The sequence below is a fragment of the Anser anser genome (assembly GCF_964211835.1).
Source record: "Anser anser genome assembly, chromosome: 12".
Classification (NCBI taxonomy): domain Eukaryota; kingdom Metazoa; phylum Chordata; class Aves; order Anseriformes; family Anatidae; genus Anser; species Anser anser.
Window position 1 is genome coordinate 12,575,174 of NC_139733.1, and position 24,615 is coordinate 12,599,788.

At 44.6% G+C, this 24,615-nt stretch overlaps 1 protein-coding gene across 2 annotated transcripts in view; it reads left to right on the forward strand.

Annotated features, from left to right (window-relative positions):
• The window catches only part of CHCHD6 (coiled-coil-helix-coiled-coil-helix domain containing 6), a 110,883-nt gene that overhangs the window by 50,202 nt on the left and 36,066 nt on the right, over positions 1 to 24,615 (forward strand). For both annotated transcript variants that reach the window (XM_083795838.1, XM_083795839.1), the window contains one exon: positions 8,965 to 9,035. In XM_083795838.1, the coding sequence (XP_083651964.1) occupies positions 8,965 to 9,035 (71 nt within the window). The remainder of the gene's footprint in view (positions 1 to 8,964; positions 9,036 to 24,615) is intronic.

Here is a 24,615-nt window from a genome sequence, read left to right on the forward strand (position 1 = left end):
ACTGCCAAAGATGGAAAGGAAATTGCTTACAAATACTTTCTGATTTCTTTCTTATCCCTTTTACCATCCCTCCTCCTTTGTCCTCCTTGGCTTTTTATCTCAGGATAAACATCGTGTTTATTTTCAGTTTACTGTGGGGAGGATTTCAATCCATTTTGAATAGCAAAATAAATACAAAATGATACTAGTGTTCTTTTCTCTGGAATAGCTGCTGCCTTGTGGGGAGAACAGGCGGTTTTGTGAGAGGTATTGTAAAGAGAGGCCCAAAGAATCTGTGTTACTCCATTTTCTTTTTCTTGTTAGCAGTGTTTTATATTGTATTTTGTTTTCCTTTTTAGATAATAATCAATGTTTCTTGGTGGAAATCGTCTAATAACTTGTTTCCAACTGTAAAATAAATATATCATTACTTTACGATGTTTGTCTATGTATTTATTAATAAAGGGGTATGAAATCAAGTCATCCTAGTACAACTACTTTTGAGCTGTGGAGCTGGGAGCTTTTTTCAGGTATTCATTAACTAAGATTTCCAGCTCACTGAAAGATAAGTGTACACTGTCTCCATTAAAAAAAAAAAACAGTGAGACCCCAATGCTTAAGGTTAGTATTTTCTATAATGGCTTTTGTTACTTTTTGGTTGTCTGTGTGCAGCTTATTTTTTCAGATGTGCTGATTACCAGTAACCTGAGCTTGAAGTTTTGAATAATGAGCTCCTGAGCATCTCCAGACAGAGCCGCAAGCCAGTGGGCACTTCTGAAAGTATGGATTTGTCTGTGTCATTAACCACGTACAGTGACCTGTAAAGTCCTAGCGGTCTTTTTGGCTGTAATCATTAAACCAGCCTCTACTACAGGAGAAAATGGGAAGAGAAGCTGCAAGCAGAGTGAGAGAAACCTGACTGAAAATACAAATATCTTCAGAAAATGCTCTGGGAGTAATAATAATAAAGAAAAAGTATGGTGGCAAAATAAATTACTGCTGATACGATTTTTCTTCCTCTCCCAAGTTTGCCTCTAGTATGGCAGTTTCTCTCCCTTCGATAAATAAATGCAAAGATGAGAATTGCTGCCAAAAACTGTCACATTTCTGGAACTTTCAGCCCCTGATTATTCACATTAAGCCTCCCCCCCCAGCAGTACAGTATTCTGAATATGTACACCCACCGTTCTGTCAGATCTGTGCAGTCTGCGTCTGGTTCATCTTCTGTGTCTTTGATGTGCTCCATAACGTAGGCAAAGAGAGGTCTGATAGTCTCTCTAAAAACCTGACAGTTTGTGTGACAATCTGTCCACGAATCCACAGGCTCCTTGTCAACCAAATGAGCCTTTGAATATCAGAGGTTTTCGGAACAGTGCTTGCAGCATTGCATATGCACTGAGGGGAGAGTACAACAGGCTTCCTCGTAACCTGAGAGATGTCTGCATTTTCCTTAATCATTTCAGGGACATCTCATCATTGCTTGTTGGCTGGTTCTCAGCCCCGCACATGTCGGGGTTATTTAGCAAAGCTTGATTTACTGGAAACTGCACATGGAGAGTGATTTGTGATTGGGGGTAGAGGAAAGACCCTGGGAGGGGGGTGGGACTTGCAGGCTTTGGTGTGCTTCTGGCTTTTTGTTTGTTTGTTTCTTACAGTGGCTCTCTTCCTTGCAGTTCCCTTTGCCCATGGATGTGATGCATTTGCTTCAGTATTTTGTAGTCCTCGTGCACGTTCCTCTGCCCTGGGTCCCTCCTCCTGCTCCGGCTTCCCCTGGGGCTGCAGCGCGTTGCTTCCCTTAGCTACCCGTTGTGGAAAAGGATGGGATCGTGAATACAATTTAGGTTCTGAGAAATGGACAGGAGCTGTTAGCAGGGCCAGTTGCCTACAGTTCGGAAATGGGCTGCGGGATATTCTCAGCAGCGAAAGCAGGGAGTTTTAGCTGCTGCGTTCCCGTCCGAGGTGGTGGGAGTTCTGCTGGAGGCTCTGTCAAATCCCAGCTTTGGCGTGATGGCAGCAAACCTTAGCTATAATATTCTCCTTGTTTCTTCCCAAAATAAGCTTCCGTGATGGGTCTGACAGGGAAATGTACTTAATATATATATTTTTAAATGTGTGACAAGTACTTGATGACTGCCAGCTTTCTATTTTTTCCCCCTCTGAAGTGCTGGTCAGCCTCCTAGTGAAACTTCTACTATGGTACTGCTGATATTCTGGTAACTCACTTCTTCCCCTCTCCTCCCCTTCCATTGCCGTTGATTCTCCGCGTGTGTCAGTCTTTCCTGGACAACACCTAGCTGGTAGAGGCAGCATCCTGTGCTCCTGTACTTTGTTCCCGGTGTTGTGGCAGCTCTGCAGACAGGACCTGTACATCACAGTCCGTGAGTGGTGGTGCATCTTCGCAGCCTGGCCTGGGGATTCAGCAGCCCTGGCTGTGCCCACGGGCTGCGGGCACTGCGTTATCTGCGCGGCTCAGCCGGGTTTCCGAGGTCTCCAAAGCAGATGCTGAAAACCCTTGATGTTTAATCGATGCGTGGGAAGCCTGTTTACCTGCACTTGTCAGGTATAATTGATTCGGGCATTTACTGTGAATTCTTCACCTAGGACTTCTCGCTCCTATATTAAACTTTCTGCTAGGAGAGAGTGGAGCGATGCTCTCCCGGCGGTTTTAACATTAATCTGGGCCTTTCACATTGCTAGTGCTGTCCTTGTCAGAAAGCCTGGGTTGCCTGCTGGCATTTTACGGCCTTTCTCTTTGAAGGTGCTTTTTACCTTCCAGAGTTTGTGTTTAAAGAATTACTAATGCTATATTTGCAGTCTTTTAGAACAGCGTGCCATAAAGCAATCTCATAGAAATGCAGCGTTTAATTCTTTCTGGTGTTTTTTTGCTGCTTCTTCGCCTTTTAATCACCCCTTTAGTAATAGTTTCTTCATGTTGTTGGCTGTCTTTCTGACGTGAAGATAACGTGAGGCTTTTCTGCACGTTTCCAGTGAGGCACTCACCAAGCTTGCAGCTTTTTGCAGAAGTTCTACTATCGTCTTGTCACGAGGTACGTGTGTTAACTGGGCTCCTTCCAGGGTACCTTCCTGGAGACAGTCAGACTCTGGTGTGCAGACTTGGTCTGGGACTGTAAACCCATTCTCACCCTGATGGTGTATCTCAGCGTGGGACCCGGTTTTGGGGTGTAGCCTTGTTGATTCACTGCGTGGTGCAGGGCCAGCAGCTTAACCTTTTTGTGTCTAGCTTGTTATCCACGGATTAAACCTCGCTGTGGCACGTCTCCCCAGATCTACCTCCTTAAACTTTTGTGAGGATTGGTATTTTGTGGGATCTTATCTTTGAGACGCTGTCTAGATGTGCTACAGAGTTAATGTTTTGCTTTAATTGCAAGATAACATTGCAGTCATGAGAAGATGTGTTCGAACAGGAATGTAGTTCTGCCCAGAACTAGTTTAACTTCCCTGTGTCGTTACTGTGGACATTGCTCTTTTTCTGGCGTCTCTGAATCTTAATCCAAAATTTATGATCTCACAGCCTATTGCCGAAGGAAAGAATAGAATGACACAAATTCAATGCTCTCATTTCATTATTGGTCTCAGCGGGAGGAGTGGATGAACCCACACATGAACAGCAAACAACAGAGCTGTGTTTAGAAGTTGGCTTTGGCTAAAAAAAAATCTTTTCTCCTTATCAGCAAGCTGTAGTTGCTTGCATCTCTTCTTTATTACCTTTTGAGAAAAAAAAACACTTGAATTCTCATAAAAGCAGTTTAACCCTTGGCTTCTGTGCTCTTCTGATGTGCTTTATATGCAATTTTCTCTTCCTTGTTAATCAGCCTCTGTGTGTACGAGCACTTGTGCTTGATAGGAATGAGAAAACGCGAGCGATATCTTTTAGCTAAATGCTGGCTGATACCAACAAATGGGCTGAGCAGGAACTCGGGAGGAGCGAGCTCAGGAGGTGAAGAGATTGCTTCTTGCAACGTGTCCTGAAATTCCCGAGCTCCCTGTTCTGGACCAAGGTTGATAGCAGTGATTGATGGTGTAGGTTGATTGCAACAGATCCAAGGGGTCATCCGGCGAAAAGATCGGTTCAGCTCATCTGCCTCTGTACCTGTGGGAGGGGTCCGAGTAGATGGGGTAATTTTTCAAACCTGTTAGGAGCCATTTGCATGAGGCTTCAGAGAGATGAGAACTAACAGCCTGATTTATGGCGCGTGTGAACCAGCAGCCCGGGCAAGTCCGGGGGGCCCGGGTGTACCTTCGCTTCCCTTCGGCAGCGATGCGAGCAGATTTCCAACGCCTGCACTAACCGAGGTTTTTCGGTACCTTTCTGCTACTGCCCGCGGCAGCCACCATGTCCCAGGCACGTGCGAGTTCCCTGTCCCCAGGCAGGCGGGCAGCAGCCGTGCCGGATTACTGGGGAGACGTGAGGTCTTATTTCTGACTTCAGAAGCAGTTGGAAGGAGGAACTGGAACGTCTTCCAGTTGATGTTGGATACAGAGCAGTAACCTCTGCTTTCCTTTCCCTTTTCTCTCCCAGTTTTGCAGTGTTCCCTTCCCCTGGGGCACACCGTGCCTGCCCCATAACACAGCACTGGCTCTTGCTCTCCTCCCAGCCCGACCGGGGCTCGTGCCTGGAGGTTTGCTGGAAGCTGCCGAGCGCCTACAGCAGGAGAGGGCTTGAAGCGATGCGTCTGTCAGGTGCGAGGCAGATTGTACTGTGTAATCCCCCGGCTGTCGTCTGCAGCATTTGTTGAGGCCTCCGCTGGCCTGCTCCGTTTCATCAGAGGTATCGCTAGCAATCATCTAGGCTGGCAGCGTTTCAACAGCTGCTAATCCTCTTTGTATCTTTAAGCACTGTGACCACTGACAAGCTTCTATACTCCGAGGTGTCAAAATATCTGAAGATAGCTGTGGTGGTTGTTATTTATTTATTTATTTAATCCAAACACACTCTGATCTATTGACCCGGCCTGAACCTGGTGGAGAAATCTGTATCCCGGTCTTGTTTTTTTGCTGCTGCTGTTGTTTGATGTTCACAAAGAATTTTGCCTAAAATCTGATTCATTTCTAGTTCCTTGTGCTCACGTTGCTTGGTTTTCTGTTTTACGTGTTACCGCAAGTAGTGCATGTTTTGCTGAAGTTGTAAGGAATGTGGTTTAATGTCAGTGTGAGAATGAGCTGGCAGGGTTTTCTCTTTACGCTTCAATTACTTTCCCTCCTGAAATAGCCCAGAGAACTCCTTTTGCTGTGTTGTTTTCTTGCTTCCTTTGCTATGTGTTGTGGAAAAGACCTGGGCAATGTAGCGAGATGTAGCTGCGAGTGCTGGAGTTTCTCTGCGTGTTTGCAGCAGTGGAGGAATGCTGAATTAAAATTACTCCAAATTTAGCTTTAAGTTTTAAAATCAGCTCCCTTTGGAAAGGGAATTTTTAGTCCCAGGGTTTTTTGGGAAGAGTGGGGAGCAAGGGCATAGCAGCAAAGCTGTTGTAGAAAAGCAGCAGCGTAAAGGAAAATGGCTCTGTTGGTCTTTAGGCTCTAGTTATGTATTTTTATAACTTCCTGGTGTTTTTATTATTTGCTACGAAGCATCATTTAATAGCAAGGGAGAATCTTTCAAACGAACATTTCTTTGTTTAGGTTGTTTGTCCTCTCTGGAGAGCTCTCTCCCCATATGACAAACCTCTGATGTTCTGGAGTTGGCTCCCCTAAGGCTCAGCTTTATTGAGAGAAGTGAAACATTTTAGGTGGTTCATTCATTCTTTCTTTGTTTCTTGTTATTTGAGCCCTTATGGTGTCCTTTGGTCATGTTTTTAAACTTATTTCTGCAACTAAGACTGCCAGGAGCTTTATTTAATAATAGTTGAGGTCTCACGTTCAACTTTTTCTTTGTGAGCTGCCATTTTATCTCAAGCATCAAATATTGCGAGAGTAAATTAAAAGGAGTGTTGGTGTCTTGTAATTTTGTGTTGAATGTTCTGTTTTACTGCGCGGCTGAATATCATTTTATGAAGCCGAAGGACTTCACTGAGATTATGGGCAGCTCAGTCTTTGTTTCAAGTGCAAATACGGCACCTTGATGCTGCCGAGCGGCCTTCAGGAGCGGGTGGCTCTGCTCAAGTCACCAGAAGTCTAGAGGTGGTTCCTGGCGTGGCTCTTCATTTGCAACCTCATTATGAAGTCCTAGGTTTTCGTTCAGCCTTGAAACATCATGCAGGGCCACAGTGTGATGGGGCAGACCAGTGAAACGAAGATCTTGCATCTCAGGTTGTATAGGTGAGGATACCTGGAAACTTGTTCTGTGAGCAGAGGCCCCCCATCACAGAGCCCGCCGTGACTGTGCCACGCGGGAAGCCCCTTGCCTGCTGCTCATTCAGCCCCACTTTGGGACAAAAGTCAGTGCCCCTTTCCCAAGGTAGGAAGAGGCCTGGAGGCGTAGGGAAACCTGTTTAACAAGTCCACTTGTTGAACAAACTCGGGTTTAAATGGTAAAACTCTGTTCTTCTTACTCGAGGAAGCATTTGAAGATAATGATCCAGAGCATTAAAAATACTGCTTCACTGGGTTTCGGGTTTCTGACGGGCAGAAGAAAGAAGACAGGTTTGATCCAACGCAAGAGGGTCACCTGGATCGTGTGCAAAGATGTTTCCTTTCTATTTTTAAAACCGAGCAGCTTTGAGCTTCGGGTTGAACATCGTCTGTGCCCCTCTTTGATCTTTGCATCATGCCATGTTCCTCGCGGTTTCTTTGAGGCCAGGGCTCCCCTCCTTCCCCTTGCTGAGATTCTTGCCTCTCCGTTCAGGTTCTCACATGCCTGCTTTTCATCAGCCTTGGGATCCAGAACTATTTCGTACTGGTTTCTTTCCCAGCTCTTTTTGTCCCCGTTTGTAGTTGATTTTGTTGAAGATGGGGCTGACCATAGCACTGGGCAGGCGAGTGCTCTCTCTAATAACCTGGGCGAGGTTGTGCCACAACCACTTTAATCGACAGTGCAACCAGCAAATGAATCTGTTGGCTAGTTTTTCTTTCCCTAGGCGGGTTAAATGCCAACCTCATGCTGGGTCTCACGTACAACATATTTGTTCCTGTTTTCCTCTCCTGCTGCTGTTTCACTGCAGAGTGCTGCAAGCTAATAGTATCTGACGGGGCTACTTCCTATTGCCTGAAAAATGTTTAATTTTACTACCTTGCTTTCTCTCTTTCCCACTTTCTCTCATTTTGATCTCTCAAATCCAGTCCCTTTGAGAAATCAGACAGTATGAAATATGAAAATTGCTCGGTTAGTAATTGGAGAATGGTGAGACTTACGAAACCCATGGAGATAACGCTTACATCTACTTATTCATATTATTTAATTTTTAATGGCAAATTTAATTAATGGAACACAGGTCTTGTGGTTTCATGTGTGAATAAGTAACAGCAGGGATCTGAAAGTCATGAGGTCTGTTTACAGGACAGAGAAAAAGGCTCCATTAAAAGCTGAACTTTTCATTATAGGAAGGAGTAAAATGGGTTTAACAGCATAGAAGTTTGACCATTATGTAACAAGTAAGTAGATGAAAACATTAATGGCAATTTTGCTGGCCAAATGCATCTTGAAGTGGTTACTCATCCATGATTTTTCACTTTAAGTCTGTCTCCTAGGTCAAAGTTTGGAAACGCAAAGCCTGTTCTGGTTGTTTTTCAGTACGTGACATAAATTCAGGCACCAGAGATAAATGCTTAAATATAGCACCTTGAAGTCTAGGCTTTGAAAACCTTTATAAGCCTTCCAATTAGCTGAGCTTCACACAACTTCAGTGATACAGGCAGCTGTTATCCCTAGCTTGCAGATGGAAAATGGTGACTTGCCCAAGATTGCCCAAGTGCCAGAACCGCTAATAGAACTTGAGTTATATCTGTCCTTTCCTTTTTCTAACCACTGAGCAGTGTGTGTAGTCTCATCATGTGCAGGACCACAGCTGCATTTGTGGGAAAATAAATGAAGAAAGGCAAGAATAGTGTTCTATATAGCATGAGCAAATTTGAGGAGAGACAAGACAGCAGCTAGGACTGGCCCTAAATGAATAGCTGTCCTTGCTTTCAGTACCATTTTGTCACTTTTTTGATTGATCGTTCCATATTTTCTGCATGTGCCTTTTCAGACGAAGGGCCTTGCAGATGAGCTTTGAGTGAGGCAATTGCAGCTGTTTCAGTATGAAATCCAGAGGCTTTGCCTGAAGCAGCTTGATCAGCAGTTCGGTGACACGAGCCCTTGCAGCGAAGTCGCTGGGGGTGTGCAGCGGTTCCCTCCTGCTGTCTGTGCTTGGGAGGCCTCTCGGTGCAGCAGAGGGAAGGAATTCATCCTCCATGCTCAGCGGCTGAGCAGCTCTGAACTAAGACTCTTTCTGTGCAAGCTCAGGAGAATTTAATGCAAACGTCTTAAGCCCTGCAGCAAGACACTCCAGACTCTGTTTGGCAGAGCCTTAACTGATACCTGATATGCCTCCCTACGTTGTTAAAAGGGAAACAGGCTGCATAATTTTCTTCTAAAGAATAAGTAACATAAGCAGAGGCACTGAAATGTAAAATGGATTTTCCCGTGCTAGCAGCCAATTTTGATACTTGCAAGTCAGTAACTTACAACATTCTTCACGGCAATTAGTGAAAAAGAACAAAACACAGCCTAACTCAAAAGAACTCGGTGCGGGAAACACCTTGTTTTTGTGGTTGCATGGAATAATCAAAGCTGACTGTTGGTTGTTGGCGACCTTTCCCCCCTTCTTTTCCTTCACAAAGGTGAAACTTATAACGGAGGACGTGTTGCAGCCTTGATGCATTTTCTTGGAAATAAAATGAACTTTTTGTGCATTTTTTTTTGTGTTCTTTGAACTGAATATGCTGTTTGTTGTTGGAAATCGTTATTAATTATAGAAGATAACTACCTGACGGGATAAGATCTGAGACGCCTTTCATTTTTTGAGCTGAGCATTATGTTCTTTGTTTCAGAACGCCGAAATCTACAAGCTGACGTCTGAGCAGTACCAGGAGGCAGCCACCAAGGCAGAGGAGTGGATAAAGTGAGAAACCATTTTTGTTCTTTTCTGCAGTTCCGGTTGCGTTTCCTAACGTTGTGTGTGTGTACAGCCGCTGGATATCCCTGTAACCAGAGTGCGAAGTTACCTCGTGTCAGGTAGTTATGGGGCTGAGGAGCTGTACGCCAGCATCCTTTCTTTCTGTGCCAAACTTGACAGAATTTAGTATAAAGATGTTAGATCTTGGAAGGGGAGAGCAAGAGGGAAGACATGGAAAAGAAAATTGAAATTAAATGGGAATGTTTACCAGGATTTCCAAAGAGGCAATGGAACCTGTTTGATCTGCTCAAACTTTGACCCAATGTATTTAGCCTTCACATTGCAGCATTGGGCTTGCGTATAGAGTATGAAAAATGTCAATTCTAAAGTTTTTCATTGTCCAGGGAAGAAAAAAGATAAATAGCCTAAATCACCCCTGTAAATTTCAATCAAAATAGAGTTGTAATTATCATAAATGTTTTCTTAGAACAGATGCAGTGATTTTTCTGACCTCTTTAACTGGCCTTGGCATAATTAGTGGACCTTTAATGTTGTCTTTTTACCAGGAGCATATTTAATGTCTAAATTCCGTTTGTATTTGCACGTAGTGTTATATAGCTTATTGTTCCACATGCACTAACAGCTGTCCAAGAAGAAATATTTTCTATAATTCTTTATTATTAATGAGTCCAAAGCAATTACACTGTCACGAGCAGCACTCAGATCTCAGTTGGGTAAACAGTTGGCCAACACGCAGTAAACTGGAGTAGCAACATATGTAGTCCAGTTGGGTCCAGTCCAGATTGTATGAAACTTAATTGCATAAATAGATAATATAGCAATGATGAATATATTAGTAGGGTGTGCAGTACATTGTGCTGTCTTTATTTAAAATTGTGTTTGGCTGCCAAAGCATCACATAACCTGTTGTAATTTCGCATTTTTGTTTGGACAGTCAAGTAATAAGTTGCTAAAGAAGCCAAACCAAGGCAGCTAACACATCACATGCGTTTTCATACGGTTCTCCATAGTAGAATTCTTAAGTTCTGTTTTTAAATAAAATTTTAAAAAAATCATAATCCATAAAGTTCTGAGAGTCTTTGATCGGTTCAGTCTTCGCTTGAATTTGCTTCTACAGCTGTGTGATCGGATGTAAATTCTTACAACTTTGTAAAGGAAGAGGTGTGACCTTGGGTTACGTTCTTTACTTGCTATTACACACTGTTACAAATCTATATTTACAGCAGTTGTAAGCTGAGTTCCTGAGGTTTTATTTGGTGTCTTCTGATTCTTAAGGGGATTGAATACTGGCAATGTGGGAAACCCTCTGGTAACAAGCATTTCTCACAAAGGTCAGTGGCTGAGACCACAAATGCTAATGACTTCTTGCTTTCAAGATTCAAAAAATGCCTTTATGATTTCTTAGGGGTCCCTTCCACTTTACTTTGAGTCCCTAATGTCTGCCAGTCCCTGGCTTCTGGCCTTATTGTACATTGCTTTTCTGTGTGAAGGGCATACGAATGTGAGCTGTTGTAAAGGGACAGTTCCCTTGGTCTGTCTTCCTCACAGCCAAAAAAGACACCAGCCCTGCCATGAATTTCACTGTGAAAATATAACATGGCTGAGAAGTGGCTTGAGAGCAGACAAGCTGTGTGGCACCAGCGAAGCTGAGGGGGGAAGAGAAGATCTTATTTTTTATTCCTTTACGGCAGAAGTTGTCGGCTGTAACCGGTGTAGCATTGAGCTGCGTGTTGGAGCACACAGTCTGGGACTGATCATGCCCTTTGATAATTGTATGTGAGGGAAGAACCATTGCTTTAGCCTACCAACTCGCAGTGTGTGTGACTCTTCAGCAGTACGCAGCCATCCTTTTTGGGATTGTTGCCCTGGTGTGCAACATGCGGATCAAACACCGAGTGCACGTGCCTCAGGTGAGGGTCATGATATGGGGCAGCGTCAGGGAACTTCCTTCGTACATTGGCATTCATGCGGATTTGCTAGGAATTGAAGTTTGCATGTTGTGAATGCTCTTCTTAGGTTTTGCACATTCGAGTCTTTGTACAGCCTGTTTATGGCCATAAATTACAAGATCCTGTGAACTCAGTGGAAATAATTGTTCATCTTGGTTTGCAATTTCATGTTAGACATACAAGCACAGTAAGTGCTAAGCTAGGTAAGACTGATTTATGCAGATCTAGTAGCTTGGATGACATGAATAAACTGAAACTCTAGGAAAATTACATGAACTGGAATACAGCCAAATTAAGAACGAAGCACAGGTCCGCCTGCTTGCAGTGCTGGGCGACAACAGCTCCTGGAACAAAGGGAAATCGGGAGTGGCATTTTCTCCATCTAACGGGAAGAAAGCATCTCCTTTCCCTAGTGTCTCATCCCTGGCTTTACACCATCCTTGTGTTTCACTGTGAACTCTTAGCCCTGCCTCTGGCACTTGAACACGGTGAGACCAGCCTACCCTGTACTTGTTGCCTTTTTCCCCTGGATGTAAGTGCAGCTGATGGAGGAAGAGGACACTGGAGCTGGGGCTGTTTCTGCAGGGAGTGCACTGCTTTTTCAGAGTCTGTGTTGAAGCAAAGATAAGAAATACCTGAAACAAAATTGTTTTCTTGGCATTTATTGACTTTTGTAAGTCCATTATCAGTACCTACAGCTCTGCACAAATGGTCAAGTTCCGTGGACTATTTCCTCTCCTTAGTGATTATCAAGCATTTCTGCATTTGAGAATGTCGTGCAAGCTTTCTAGAAGTGACCCTTTGCAGCACGGCTGTGAGGTAGGCAGGTAAACCAGCTCCAGTTGTACAGGAACAGAAGCGTGGAGCTTCGCATTACAGCACTGACACGGTCATCAGCTCTTGGGTCCTGCTTCAAGGAAGGATGCTAGGCTTGATGGTGTGATGCACTTCGTTCCCCATCTCTTCGCCTGAACCCATCTTCCTCCTGTCTCTGCATTCCCCCACCACAGCATCTCGTCCTTTGTTCTGGGCTCTATCCAACCTGTTTCTTTCTCCCTGGAAGAAGATCCTAGCAACAAGAAACCACTGAACACAGCTTTCAGCACCTTAAGCAACTTGCCCTTGTTGCTTACATGCTGTGGTGAATTGGACAGTTGCCACGGACATATTGTCTCAATGATGCTATTATAATTGGTGCATTATTATTTTTCTCTTCTGTTAACCAGCAGAATTAAAGTCTAGGGACCTAGAACTTTTTTTTTCCTTCCTTCCTTCCCTGTTTAGCAAACTGCACATCAGTAACCACCCACAAAAGAAGCAGCGTGTAAATAAAAAGCCAGTGCTCTCCGCCCTTCACTTCGTTCCACATCCTTTTCTCAGTGTTCATAGAGCCATGACTCAGACTGGGTTTAGAGAAGACAACTTGCTAATCCCCTCCCTGCTACAGAGAATAAAATGGCATTTCATTCCAAGCTCTATTAATGCGCTCGCTCCGGGGATAAAGCAGCACTCCCAAAAGGCAGTGGCCAAATTTTTTTTCTGTTGCATTGTCTTTGTCTTCTTTTGAGTGTTACATTTAGATTAGCTTCTGAGGATTAAATGTTATTACAGTCCCTGAATCTGTTAAGGGGAAGGAAAAAAAACATCAGTAAAGAGGTTATGGCTTAGTACAGGCACTCTAGATTTATCCTCAAAATGCTTTTTTTTTTTTTAAATGTGATTTATTTTCTTTTGTGAAGGCTGCCTTATCATATTTTTATTTTATTTTATTTTCGTAGTTGTTAAATTTGGATGCAAGGATTGCCGTGGGTGGGGGTGTGACTCGCTCTACAAGGTATAGCTGCGGGAGTGGGGTGAGGGGATTAGGAAGCTGTTAAAAGATAAAATTGTTCTGAAGCTGAGTTTCCCTCCGAGATCTCCTTAAAGCTTGCCGAACCCTCCCTGAAGCTGCTTACCGACGGCCGGGTTGCTTTGCATGTTGTGCTGAGAACTGAGCAGGCTCCGCGCTGCTATCGAGGAGCACATAAAGAATGCCGGTATCTTATCCTGATAGAGATCAGCCTTGAGTCCAAGGCAGCTTTCCAGTGGAGAAACTGCCAAAGAGATTTACTCCATATGGGACTTCATATCTAAGAGTTCCATTTAATGGTCCTAAGATCTTTAAATTTAATGGACATCAGTATTTAAGGTGATTACATTAGGAAAATTGGCAAGTAGTAAGTATCCTCCTGGGCTGAACATGGAGCTGAGAACCAAACTGACTCGGTGGGGGTAGGGGGAGAAAGTTCAGAGATGGACTGTCTGCTGGGAACGGGGAATTTATGGCTGCCTTTCAGTACTCACGGAAACAAAGATTTTATTGAATTGCACAAGATTTTATGAGGCTGATGGTCCCTCAAATAAAATGGCATCAGTAACTGGAACCTCACTGTTCCAGTTCCAGAAACTGCATTTTCTTCCTTTTTTTTTCTTTTTTCCTTTGTGTAGATCTGGAAAGTTTATAAGATACTTACGTGGTGAAACTTGAATTTATTAATTTTGAAATCTACTCCAAGGCCCCAGCTATTTCAACAGAGGGCTGTGCCCGGGAGTCAAGCTCTAAAGTAGTTATGTGGACAGCCATGAAGCCTGAGGAGAAGAAGGGTAAAGACATCATAGTTTTCAAACAAAATTGCTCTGGGATTTCTCGTGTCGTTAGATTAGATAGATGATCAATTCAATGTTGAAATTAAGAGCCTCTGCAATAGGGGTTTAAGAGTTTTCAGGAATAAAAGACTGATTAGTACTTGGAGCTCATCCTCAGCCTTATCTCAGCACAGTGCTTTTGTACGCTGCACTGATTACACCTTCAAAAAATGTTTTGGCTCCATCCCAGTCCTGTTCTTCCCTCGGAGCTTGGTTTGTGTTGGTTGTTCCTGCTTCTGTCAGAGGCGAGTCTGTTCCATGTAATCTCTAAGTAAAGAGATGAGTTATTAGTCAAAGCTTTGCTGTTTTTCACGTTCATAAAGTTGGTCTTTGTAGGAGATTGGAATATTGCTGTCAGAGACAATAAGGTACGAGCTTCCCCAAAGTTATTTCAACAGCAGGTAAAAGAGGAGGAGGGTCAGTTTTGACTTTGTGTCATTTTGTATGGTGTGAGTATCTCTGAAAGAAAACCTTGTGGGTCTTTGTGAAGCAGAAGTGAAAATGATTTTGTCTCATTTACATTAGCATGTAAGCATTTTCTTTACTAATTCTGGAAGGCGTGTTGTTAAGCAGTTGTGTCTACCAGTGCACTGATTTCCAGGAGCTGTATTGTTCCCCTACTACTTTAGGAATATAATTTTCGGTAACAAAGTCAAATACACGTAACGGAGTTTTGTAAATGTTCCATTTGGGCCAGATTATCCTTTTTTCGGCTTATCTTTAATTCCTGAAAATTGATTAGATTGCATACCTTACCCAGCTGTTGTATCTTCTTTCTGAAATCCAGTTCCTGAAGATTACAAAGCTGCTGCTTTCAAACAAGACTTTCCTTTTGCCCACTTAGTAAAATAATGTTCTAATAAAAAACGGTGTTAAATAATGTTCTAATAAAAAAAAATAGCGTTCACAATATCATCTTTCCTCTTATGCGTGTTGAGGGATGACTAATAAATCAGCCCGATGGACTGAGATTGCAGTTCTGTTAGTGCTGAAAAACTGGTGTAAAATATTAATACATCTTTTCAAAACTGCAAGGGTTTTTCTTTGCAGGTACATGGGTAGAACTTGGGAGCTTATAAAATAAGACTTGAATAGCAAAGGAAGAGGTGCCAAAGACTCCATGTAGTCTATTAGGGATGTTTCTATTACTATCGATTTTTACATGGAAAGCACTTGTATTCTGCAGTAATGTTGCCATTATAAAACCCTTAGATCAGGGTTTGTTGGCAGGCCAGATCCAGATTGTTTTCGAAAGCACGGATATTTGTGCAGCTGTTAAAACAAAACTCAGACATGCTTTGTGCATCGGAGTACATGAAGTATTTCGGTTCCAAGCTCTCCATCATGGTGAATGCAGGGAAAATTGAAGCAGATCGCTGCCCTCGGTTTGGGAATTATGTATGCCACTGGGTACCTTGGTGGAAGGGAGATTTCTCCAAGGTTCACAGTATTTTATTATGGTTTTAGATGTAATGACAGGTCTGCAGCCAAGTCCACAAGTTCTCTGTGCCTTGGCTTCAGTTAGGAGAGGTATTGTGAATATTAATGACGGGCCCAGCCACGCTCGCTCCCGCTGTGTTTCTCTGCCTCAATCTTCCTGCGTGTGAGTTACGTAGCGTGCTGCTGGTAGTGGCACGGGGCTGATTTGTAAAGGATTGAGGTTTACAGTTGTCTGGGGAAGCTTTCCAAAAAGACTGGTGAATTAAAGATGTCAGTAGCAATAATGCCTGAGAAACCACTTGTTACCAGTGAATTAATGACTTGTTTGCTAATTAGCAGCCTAAAGCAAAGTTGAGGTAACGCTCCTACCAATCCGGTCATTAATTCACTAACAACTGGTTTCAAGGGCAGTGTTGCCGTTTCGAGCAGTAATTGTGTTCCCGATTCTGGATTACACGCTCCGTGCAAAACGTCACTGCTGCTGAGTCAGGCTCCTCCCGGAGGGGTGGAGGGATGCAGGCAGAGCTCAAGGCAAGCGCTGGGGCGGGAAGTTTGAAGAAATAGTTCGTTGTGTGGCTCAGAGCTGCTCTGCGCCACTTGCCCAGGTGATAACCACAGCGGCAGGATGGGGACGGCTGTGGTCACCCTACCGCACGGTGGTCAGCCTGCACAGAGGAAGGTGCTGGGGCTCGATATTACCGGCTGCTGAGAGGCTGAGGTCTGTCCCTCTCTTATGGAGGGACAGAAAAACCATCCCTGCCACCAGACCAGGCTTCGATGCCTTTTCTTTCTTTATTTGGTGTGCTTTTGGTAATTGCTGAGGTTACTCTGAAACCACCAGGTTTTGGGCTAAGGGCTCCGTCAGCAATGAAGTCCCAAGGTGAGGCGATGCTCAGCCTGCTGTCAGAGCACCTCGCTGGGGCTGGTTCCTCCTTCCCATCCTTTCCTTTTCCTCCTTAGTCCTGGAAGCATCTCCTGCCTGCCCAAGCATCTCCTGTCTGCCTGTCTGGAGCACACATACACCACACCAGCCAGAATTGTAGCTGATTTGGCCCAAACCAGTGACATTCGGAAGACGGTAGCACTTCTTTTCAGGGGAGGATATTGTTTCCTTGGAGAGAGCACGCCGAGATGTGCTCCTGGGGGCTGAAGCTGCCCGTGAGCCCCACTGACGGCGCAGGGGGGCAGCTCCAAGTAGGCGCTGGTCTCATTAACTCACCCGAGATGTTTCACGTCTTCTCTGAATTTAAAAGCACGTTATCGAAATGATTTTCTGTAAGGGCTTTTTCAGTTCCCCGAGGGCTTCTCGAAATTATAATCTTTATTTAAAAACCAAAAAAAAAAAAAGAAAATCCCAACCTCTCCCCCAAACCCAAACGTGAAGGCTTTGTGCTTCCTCTGTGGAAGTGCCATTACCCCGCTCTCTGGGGGGATGAGTGGCTGCTTAATGGGGATCTTGCTGAGTCAGTGCTCGGCAAATTGCGCAGCGTGGTGCCAGGGGGCACTGCGGGTTCGGAGATTAGAGCACGCGCACAGAACCAAGGGGATTTTTTAATAAGGTGGATGTTTAGCTTCAGATCCCACCTGAACTCTAATGCTGGCAGCCTCGTTCTCCTCCCAGGATTTCTCTGCATCTTCAGCAGGTTGCGCCGCTGTCGGTGCTGAATATCCTAATGGAGCCGTGGTTTTGGCCATCACCAGTGCCCCTTTTTGTAGTCTGCTGTAACGCCTGTAACAAAGGGACCTGGCGCAGTGCTTAGGAAAGTAGTATCTTAGGAAAGTAACTGCTGGAAAATTTAGAAAAGTAGCAGGGCTTCCAAAAAGAAGCGTTTTGTTAGCAGTCTGACATCTTTACAAGATCTTCTTACATAAGAAAAATGTACTGGACCTGTTCATCCCTCAAGTCTTGTGGTTATATGAAATTAGTGTAACAGATACCTAAGGATATTTTTGGGAAAGGTTTTAATATACCAAAAAGAATACGGGTCCAGCATTCTTTCAGCAGGCAGTTCCCCAGCTAACCCGGAGATCATACAGCAGTATCACAGCCCATATATTCCTAGGGTCACTGCTGAATGCATTCTGTAAGCTGCATGCGTTTGCTTCCTGACCTGAGATCTTAACCAGTTTTTAGATGATGTTTTTTTATCATGAGAAAGAAAATCCCTATTCGGGTCACTTGTTGGGCTGTGTGTTGTTTTCAGATGCAGTTATTGCTTGCTATATTGCTTTTCTGCCTTGTGGGAGCTGAGCCAGCTTCCCTTCTGATTCAGAGAACTCCTTCCAGCAACAAGATTCTGACTCATTCCTGCTTGGCTTCCAGAGACCATTTTGCTGCTAACTTTAGGCTCTTCATCTCTGCTAGTCAACTTTTAGTAGCTTGGCATCTTTGGGAAAAAATGGTGCATGGCTTTGTGGGCAGGAGATCCAGTTCTGATAACTTCTGGATCTCTTGGCAAGGCAGGGAAGAGACTGTAGTTTTCTTTTCATCTTCCAAACTGACAGTTTCTCATAACTCAGTATTCTGCCATCATAATCAGTAAAGAATTCACATCCAAACATACGCTGAAATTATCCACTTGCGGGGAAAAGTCTCTCATTATTCCAAACCACTTGCCATCTCCTGTGCGGAATACTAATAGGGATGGTTAGTTACTGGATTTGCAGATTCAGTGGGGTCTTGCTCTCCCTGCCACCCACCCCAGAAGACCTACAGCCACCACCAAACCCCAGGACCTGCAGCTTTCGGGGTGCTGCAAAGGAAGCCAGCTAAATCTGGCTGAAACCGCACCTGTACGAAGAAGTATAAATTGAAGACGTTTAGGCTTATTTGGTCAAATGGGAAGTGGCTGCTTGTGTATGAGGTTCAACCATGTAGGAGGACAGGAGAGTTCGTGCTGTGTTGGGATAAGTGAGACACAGAGCTGGGACCTGTGCTGGAGGGGTCACACTACCCCTTGGCATCAATTTTGTCATGAATTTCATCATCAATTTCCCCTGGGGGGACTTCCTGACTTCCATGGACGTTTCAAAATTACATCTTATATAAAACTGCTAACTATTAGTTATATTCCACTGCAATCTGTATGTTTTGGATGGGGGTTTTGTTGTTTCGTAAAGAAAATGTGGCTGGGTTCGGCTGTTTGCACTGACAGCCAAACCGTTTGAGCAGCGCAGTGACACAACAAGTTGCTGACACTACTGAGATTGGATATTTGTTTTAGCTTTGGGTCTCGGTGATAGAATCTAATTAGTTACACGGGGGAAGATTTCAGAACAGTTTCTGAGTATCTGTGATTGGAAGGGAAGGAGTTATCTGTCCTGGAAAGGACAAGGGTGCAGCGAGTGCAGAAATTGCAGCAGGGAATTGTGTGACAGCTTCAAACAAGCTGTCAGAAGAGGAAAGGAGACTAGGGAAGTGCTTGAGTGACAAATTTTCTAGGATCACAGAGTCACACGGAAACTCACAGTACTTCATAAATATGTATTCATTAGGCAGCTCCATGGACAAGGTAGGGAAAAAGAGAATCAGGTGGCCTGGTACTGAAGTGCAGCTGTCGGGGGGGAGAAGGGGAGAGGGGAATTAGCGCACCGTGCAGTGGTGTGCTGCAGCCAGCGTGGAAGGATGTGTGTGAAGGATTTAGGAATAAAACCACTTCAGCTGAAATTTGGAGACGGTGCCCCTATTATGGAAATTGTCACGAGGCTCCACCTTTCCTTCTAATCTATCTCCTTTACACAGCGTTACTTCTGCACCCCGTGTGTTCCATCCGGATCAGTGCAAAGCCCGGTGCGCAGGGTTTTCAATCCGTGAGGCTGATCAGAGGCGTTTCCTTCCTGATCGGGTTAGTTTATTCTCACGAGGCATGCAGTTTGTTTACACTACGCTAGATTAGCTAGCTAAAATATTACTGAGTTTTTAGTAGATATTTGGATCATCTATTAGGCATCCTCCATCTCTTACTTCTCTTGCCAAACAGCTGCAAAATGACTCTTCCCTCTTTCATTCAACCACGTTATCAGTCTGACGTCCAGGGTCAGGGAATTCCATAGGTTGTGGTGAGGCCATCGTGTTTGCTTTGTGACGGTACTGCATCCTGGAGCCTGTGATGAAAGTGAGCTTTCTTGGCTGTTTGTTCTGTGCTGATGAGTTTGTTACATGTGAATGAAATGCTTCAATTGTGTTTAATTTTCTGCTGTAAATGTCAAGGATCCAATAATGAGAGAGGATGGAACCTTTCTATGTGCTGTGTACTGCATCTGTCTGGAGTTATTTTCCTGACATGTTAAAGAGGAGCCATCAGAGCCAACTGCTACCCAAGGGAGAAAGCAGTTTTACAGGTCAGTTAACCACTTAGCGGCTTTTGTGTATGTACAGTGCTGCGTGGCTGCACACCACGTTTATGTGACCAAAACATCACCAGGCTTACCCTGAAATGCGTGTGGCCTACCCTGGATATACAGACGTGCTAACCAACTCTTTGACACGTCTCCATTTCCTTCCTGACACGCAGAAGCTGCTGCTGCCTGCCCTGGGCTTTGCTCTGTGCTGCCCGTGCACCTCGTTGCTGACCTCTGAGGTTGTCTGCGCTGTGCTAACCGTGCTGACTAATGCGGTTTGCTCGAGTTAGCTCAGACACTGCTTGCAGTCAAATTACGCAGCAGAAAGTAGCTAAGCCAGTTGTTGCGGGGTTTTGCAGCCCACAGGAAATTCCAGGTTGCTGCACCATTTAGGCTGCTTCTTGCAGCTACGTGCTGGAGCTAGCTACCCTCAAGTTGGCATGTGCAAGGGACCCTGCGTAGCTTTGGCTTTCACGTTCTGAGTAGAGGTATCTAAATGTCTAGGTTTAGATACCTTCCATCTCAGTCTTGAGTTTTTTCTCAGCTTGAATGGTTTCCCAGAGTAAAAGGTAAGAAGAGGATCTTGCTCTTACCTCCATCTGGAATCACTGTTTTACCCAGGAAAGCCAAGCGGCGGTGCGGTGCTCACCGTGGAGCTACTGATTTTGCAGTAGTCGAAAGAGCTGCCAAGTCCTAAGGCTTTAAAGTTGTATCTTCACTTGGCTAGCCTGATCTTTCGGCAGAGTGGAAGCACTAGCAAATATATACACATCTTCCAGCTTCCCCTTGCATTCCCATACCGAGCCCCTAATTCTCCTCCCGAAAGGGGAAGCTGTCAGCAGCACTAGCAAGTAGCCATCGTGCTATGCTTGAAACCTGCTTGTGGGATCTGTATCCTGGAGATACTGCCTTAATCAGCTCTTGAAATGAGTTTGTATGTTTGTCTTCGAGAGCTGTGTGGCTCCTTGATTAATCGGCGGACATTTAGACCAGCGCACTACCTACTGTTGCAGAGCTTATGATGGAAATTCCCGAAGAACCTTGCTTTAACCTCCCAGACGCTCAGCACTTCTTCATGGGGCTTATAGCCACGTAGAAATGAATTTGCCAGGACAAATGAATGCAGTTATTGACTGGAGCAGCAGTTACCTGCCGCTATTGAACAGGTAGGAGAGGGTTAAGAAGAAAACCTCTTCTGAGCCACTAGATTGGCCCCGACTAAGATGAATGTCTAATTCACTCCCAGCGTCCTTACTGCTGCCAGTAATAAAAAGCTTGCTTCACATATTCACCCCACTGCAGACGTTTCTCTTAAATTAAATATCAAGAGGACATATAATAGCACGATTCCACGCCAAGCCAATATTATCAGATTGATGTCAGCAGTGATAATAGAAGAAGGATAAGTTGATGAGATTTCATTTATTAAATAAAGTAAAGGGAATACGCAGCGATAGAGAGGATTTGGTAACTCTTGGTGTGTCAAAATGCAGCGAGATCACACTTGTTCTGTCGTACCTTGAGGATAGCAGAGAGAAGGATGCCCTTTGTTTCATTTTACGAAAACCTCTTCCCTCTTTTCCAGTCAGACCTGATTTAGCCCCCTCACTGGGAGGGGGGAGCAAGATCTGAAATCACGGATTTCCCGTGTACCTCGCCTTCTGTCCCGCTGCAGAGCAGCAGAGGTTTTTCCCCACTGTGTTGGGGCAGGTGCTGCTAATGAGTTTTATTCCTAGATTCATCCTTTTCTTTTTCTGCCTGTCATCTTTTCTCTGTTCTTCCTTTTCTCTTCCTTTAAACAGATGAGAGCACGCATTACGGGTTTAATCTTTCCTATTCTGTATGACCTGCAGTTGTTTCTGAGGTACTGTCCCATACCTCCCTGTCTGTGTATTCCCCTGGCCTTCCCACCCCAGCCCTTCTCTTCTGCCTTTTTCCTATAAACGAGCCTCGTGCATCTGTTTTCATAATAGCAGCAGCAATTACAAGGCATTTTATTTTAGACAGAGGCTAATTGCCTACCTTTCTTGGTGGGAGCATATTATGCTTAAAACCGTGCCCCGTTTTAGGAGAAAGGTCAAAGCTTGCTGGTGTTCTGCTCTTTCTGTATTCAAAGCTCATCCCTTCTCCACCACGTCCCTTTCCCACCACTGCTTAAGAAATAATAATAAAAGATGTTTGCAGTTAGATGCTGCTGGGCTCCGCCAGGTTTTTTGTGTTTAGTTCCTTTTCCTTGCAGATATGGATGCGTAGAGCTGGGCAGCAACTGGTGTGCGGGGCTGTAGTTCCCACCGCTGTGCAAAGGTTGCAACCTAAAATAAATAAAAGGCTTAATGGGAGCAGGAGGGTGACGTCCCTGAGGCAGTAGATGGGACAGGAGTAGTGGTTGCTCTGCTGGGAGGAAAGCTTCTCCGAACCGCTCGCCAAAGCAGTCCCAATACCCTTTTTGCTCCAAATGGGTATGGGAACTGCTGTGTTGGATGTGGACGCCTTGGGTGTTCCTGGACTCTGCGGGATGTGCTTCCTCATGCCGAGCTGGCCCTCACTTCTCGTCCCCTTGTTTGATAGATCCCGCTGCATGGTGCAGCACGGTGACAGTTCTCCCCGAGCAGCAGTCGCGTCCCGTTTCAAAGTGAAATGCCATTCACAGTAGGATTTAACTGGTTTTGTTGAGTTTCCAGTTCACTTACGAATGCACTCGTAAATTGGTTTGTGTGATTCGTATTGATAATTACCTCGGCTGACTTCGTGGTGCATTGATTAGTTTCTCTAAATCTCTTTTGAGAAGATGGTGCAACTGATGCAGAACTAGACTCGGAGATTTTATTCTGAAGACACAGCAACGTACTGACGCAAAGCGAATATTGTTTATGGCTCTGGGTACCCGCCTTTCAGTCGCCCAAGAAATCCTCTGCGTGGTGAGAAGACACATGTACCAGTGCTGATGGAGGTGCAGGCTTGGCAACGTGCCCTTCTGTGCTCAGTGATCCCTTGCCTCTGGTAGGCTTGAGGCAGCAGCAGGTGCTCGGTGGCTTCTTTTTTTATCATTTCTTGGCTTTTAAATAGCCCTGTGCACTGCGGGCTGGCTACCAGGGGGCTCCTAGAGCAGAGGGGCACCAAGTTTGTGCTGCTGTCTGTCCCCCAGCTGGCTCCTACCTTTGTTGTTACTCCAGGTAATGCAGACTGATGCCGTAGGAGACACAGTGAAAGAAAACATAGAAAAACTCTTAATTATGGTAGCTTAATTATGATGGCTCTCTGTGCTGACAATGTCAACCTCAAGCATTCTTCTCTATATTTCTGCAAGATATTTGTGCCGTGCTGTTGCAATGAGTGCAGAGCGTTTTGTGGCATGCTCTACCTTTTTCTTCCCCCAGCTCTCTGCATGAAAATTACAAAATGCCCTTCAGTTTAACATGGCTGAGTTTAAAAAACCTAATTTTAAAAGTCTTAACTTCTTCATTGAATGGAGGGATTTGGTGGTATTTCCTGACCTGGTATTGTTTGGTATCGTTTCCACAGTCTCGCTGATTTGATTAGAGTGATATTAAAGTTAGTGACAAAGCAAAATGCCAACATTATGAGTTTCTGAAGCTCCCTCTGAGTTCTCTTCTATTCCAAAATTTGAAGATTTTTTGGAATATGGATTTTTAGGGGATTTAAAGGTGATTTGCTATAGAACATAGAAATTACAAATGCACGCTAACCTCTAGGGGCTGTGTGTGGAATAAGTTTCTTCTAAAAGCTGTAAGGTTAGAAAAGAGGTGGAAAAAGAAGTCTGTGTCATATTTCGGTGGTTTCTGATCCAAATATTGGTGTTTTAGGTTGTGGCCATCACACCAGTACTGAGGAAGCCTCAGTCTGTCTGTGTCTGTTGGCAGAGGAGGGCTGAGGACTGAAGAAAAGTCCTTTGGAGTATGTCCCTGCCAAACTATTTGGAGGAAGCAGTGGGGTTGCTGATATGGAAAGGACAATTTCTTTTTTCTTCTTTTGTTCCTTCCACTTGCCTCCCTGAGCACCTTACAGAAATGAGCGTGATTTGGAAACTCATATCTGCGCTCTCCGAAAAAATTTTCAATGATCTGGCTTGAAGATTTCGTGTTTCTCTGAGATCTGTTTCACCTGAGAGAATGAGACATGCCCAGGAACAGGTCATGTTTTCTTCCTGCCTGATTATGAAGCACTGCTGCTGAATGAGTGCCTGTTGTTGTTCCTGGGGAAATGAATGTATCATAGCATGGCATTCGTGCCTGCCTGCAGCATCAGGTGCTTTGGGAAGAAGAGGTGCATCTCATATTTGGGCACAGATCTCTTTAAGCACATTGGGGCAGGAAATGCAAGGAATTAAATGGATTTATGGTTTGGAAGGCAGCATCTGAGGGCTGCTACACCTAAGCATATGTTCTCTGGTAAAACGTACCGGGGCGATTGTGCTGCAAATTCCTGCAATTTGCGTCTGCCTGGCTGTGCAGCTGATGACACTGTTGTCGCTGTGTTTGTGCCATTGTTGCTCGTATTGTTTTACAGTGACCTTCCTTTTATCGGTGCGGTTGCTTATGATGTGCCATATGCACACGGGCACGTGACAGTATAAGAGCATCATCCCTAATTGTTCCTGGGTGGCTGTCATTGCCACTTAGGGGTATGAGTACCACTTCCTTCAGAAATAAAGAAACAGATATCTGGTCTTGCTATTATTCCCTGTTTTTTCGAGTCACTAGGAGAATTGCAGTGCTTCCAAACATGCTGGATTTTTTTGAAGCATTTAAATAGATGAGAATTCGATAGGTGGAGGTAGCTCATTCAACAAGTCCATTCAGTTCCCTGTCAGCCTGTAACAGATCCAGTGCAAGCCCAGCCAGGACTCCGGAGTTCTGCCAAAGATTTCCAATGTGACTTGGGGAAATCATTGAACCTCTTGGGATTGATTTTTCCTAACTGCAGAGGAGATATGATGTTTTATCTATGGGTAAGAACCTTCCACACCAACCTAGAAAGAATGGGTTCTTTCTTTCTGCTTAGTACTCTGGATTTTTCAGCCAAAAGACACTGTTGGTCATTTAACCCATTTTGGTGATCGCTGTTTTTACTGGTTTCTTTATTTTTTAGGGCTGGGTGACTCCCAATACAACATTAGTGACTGTGCCACT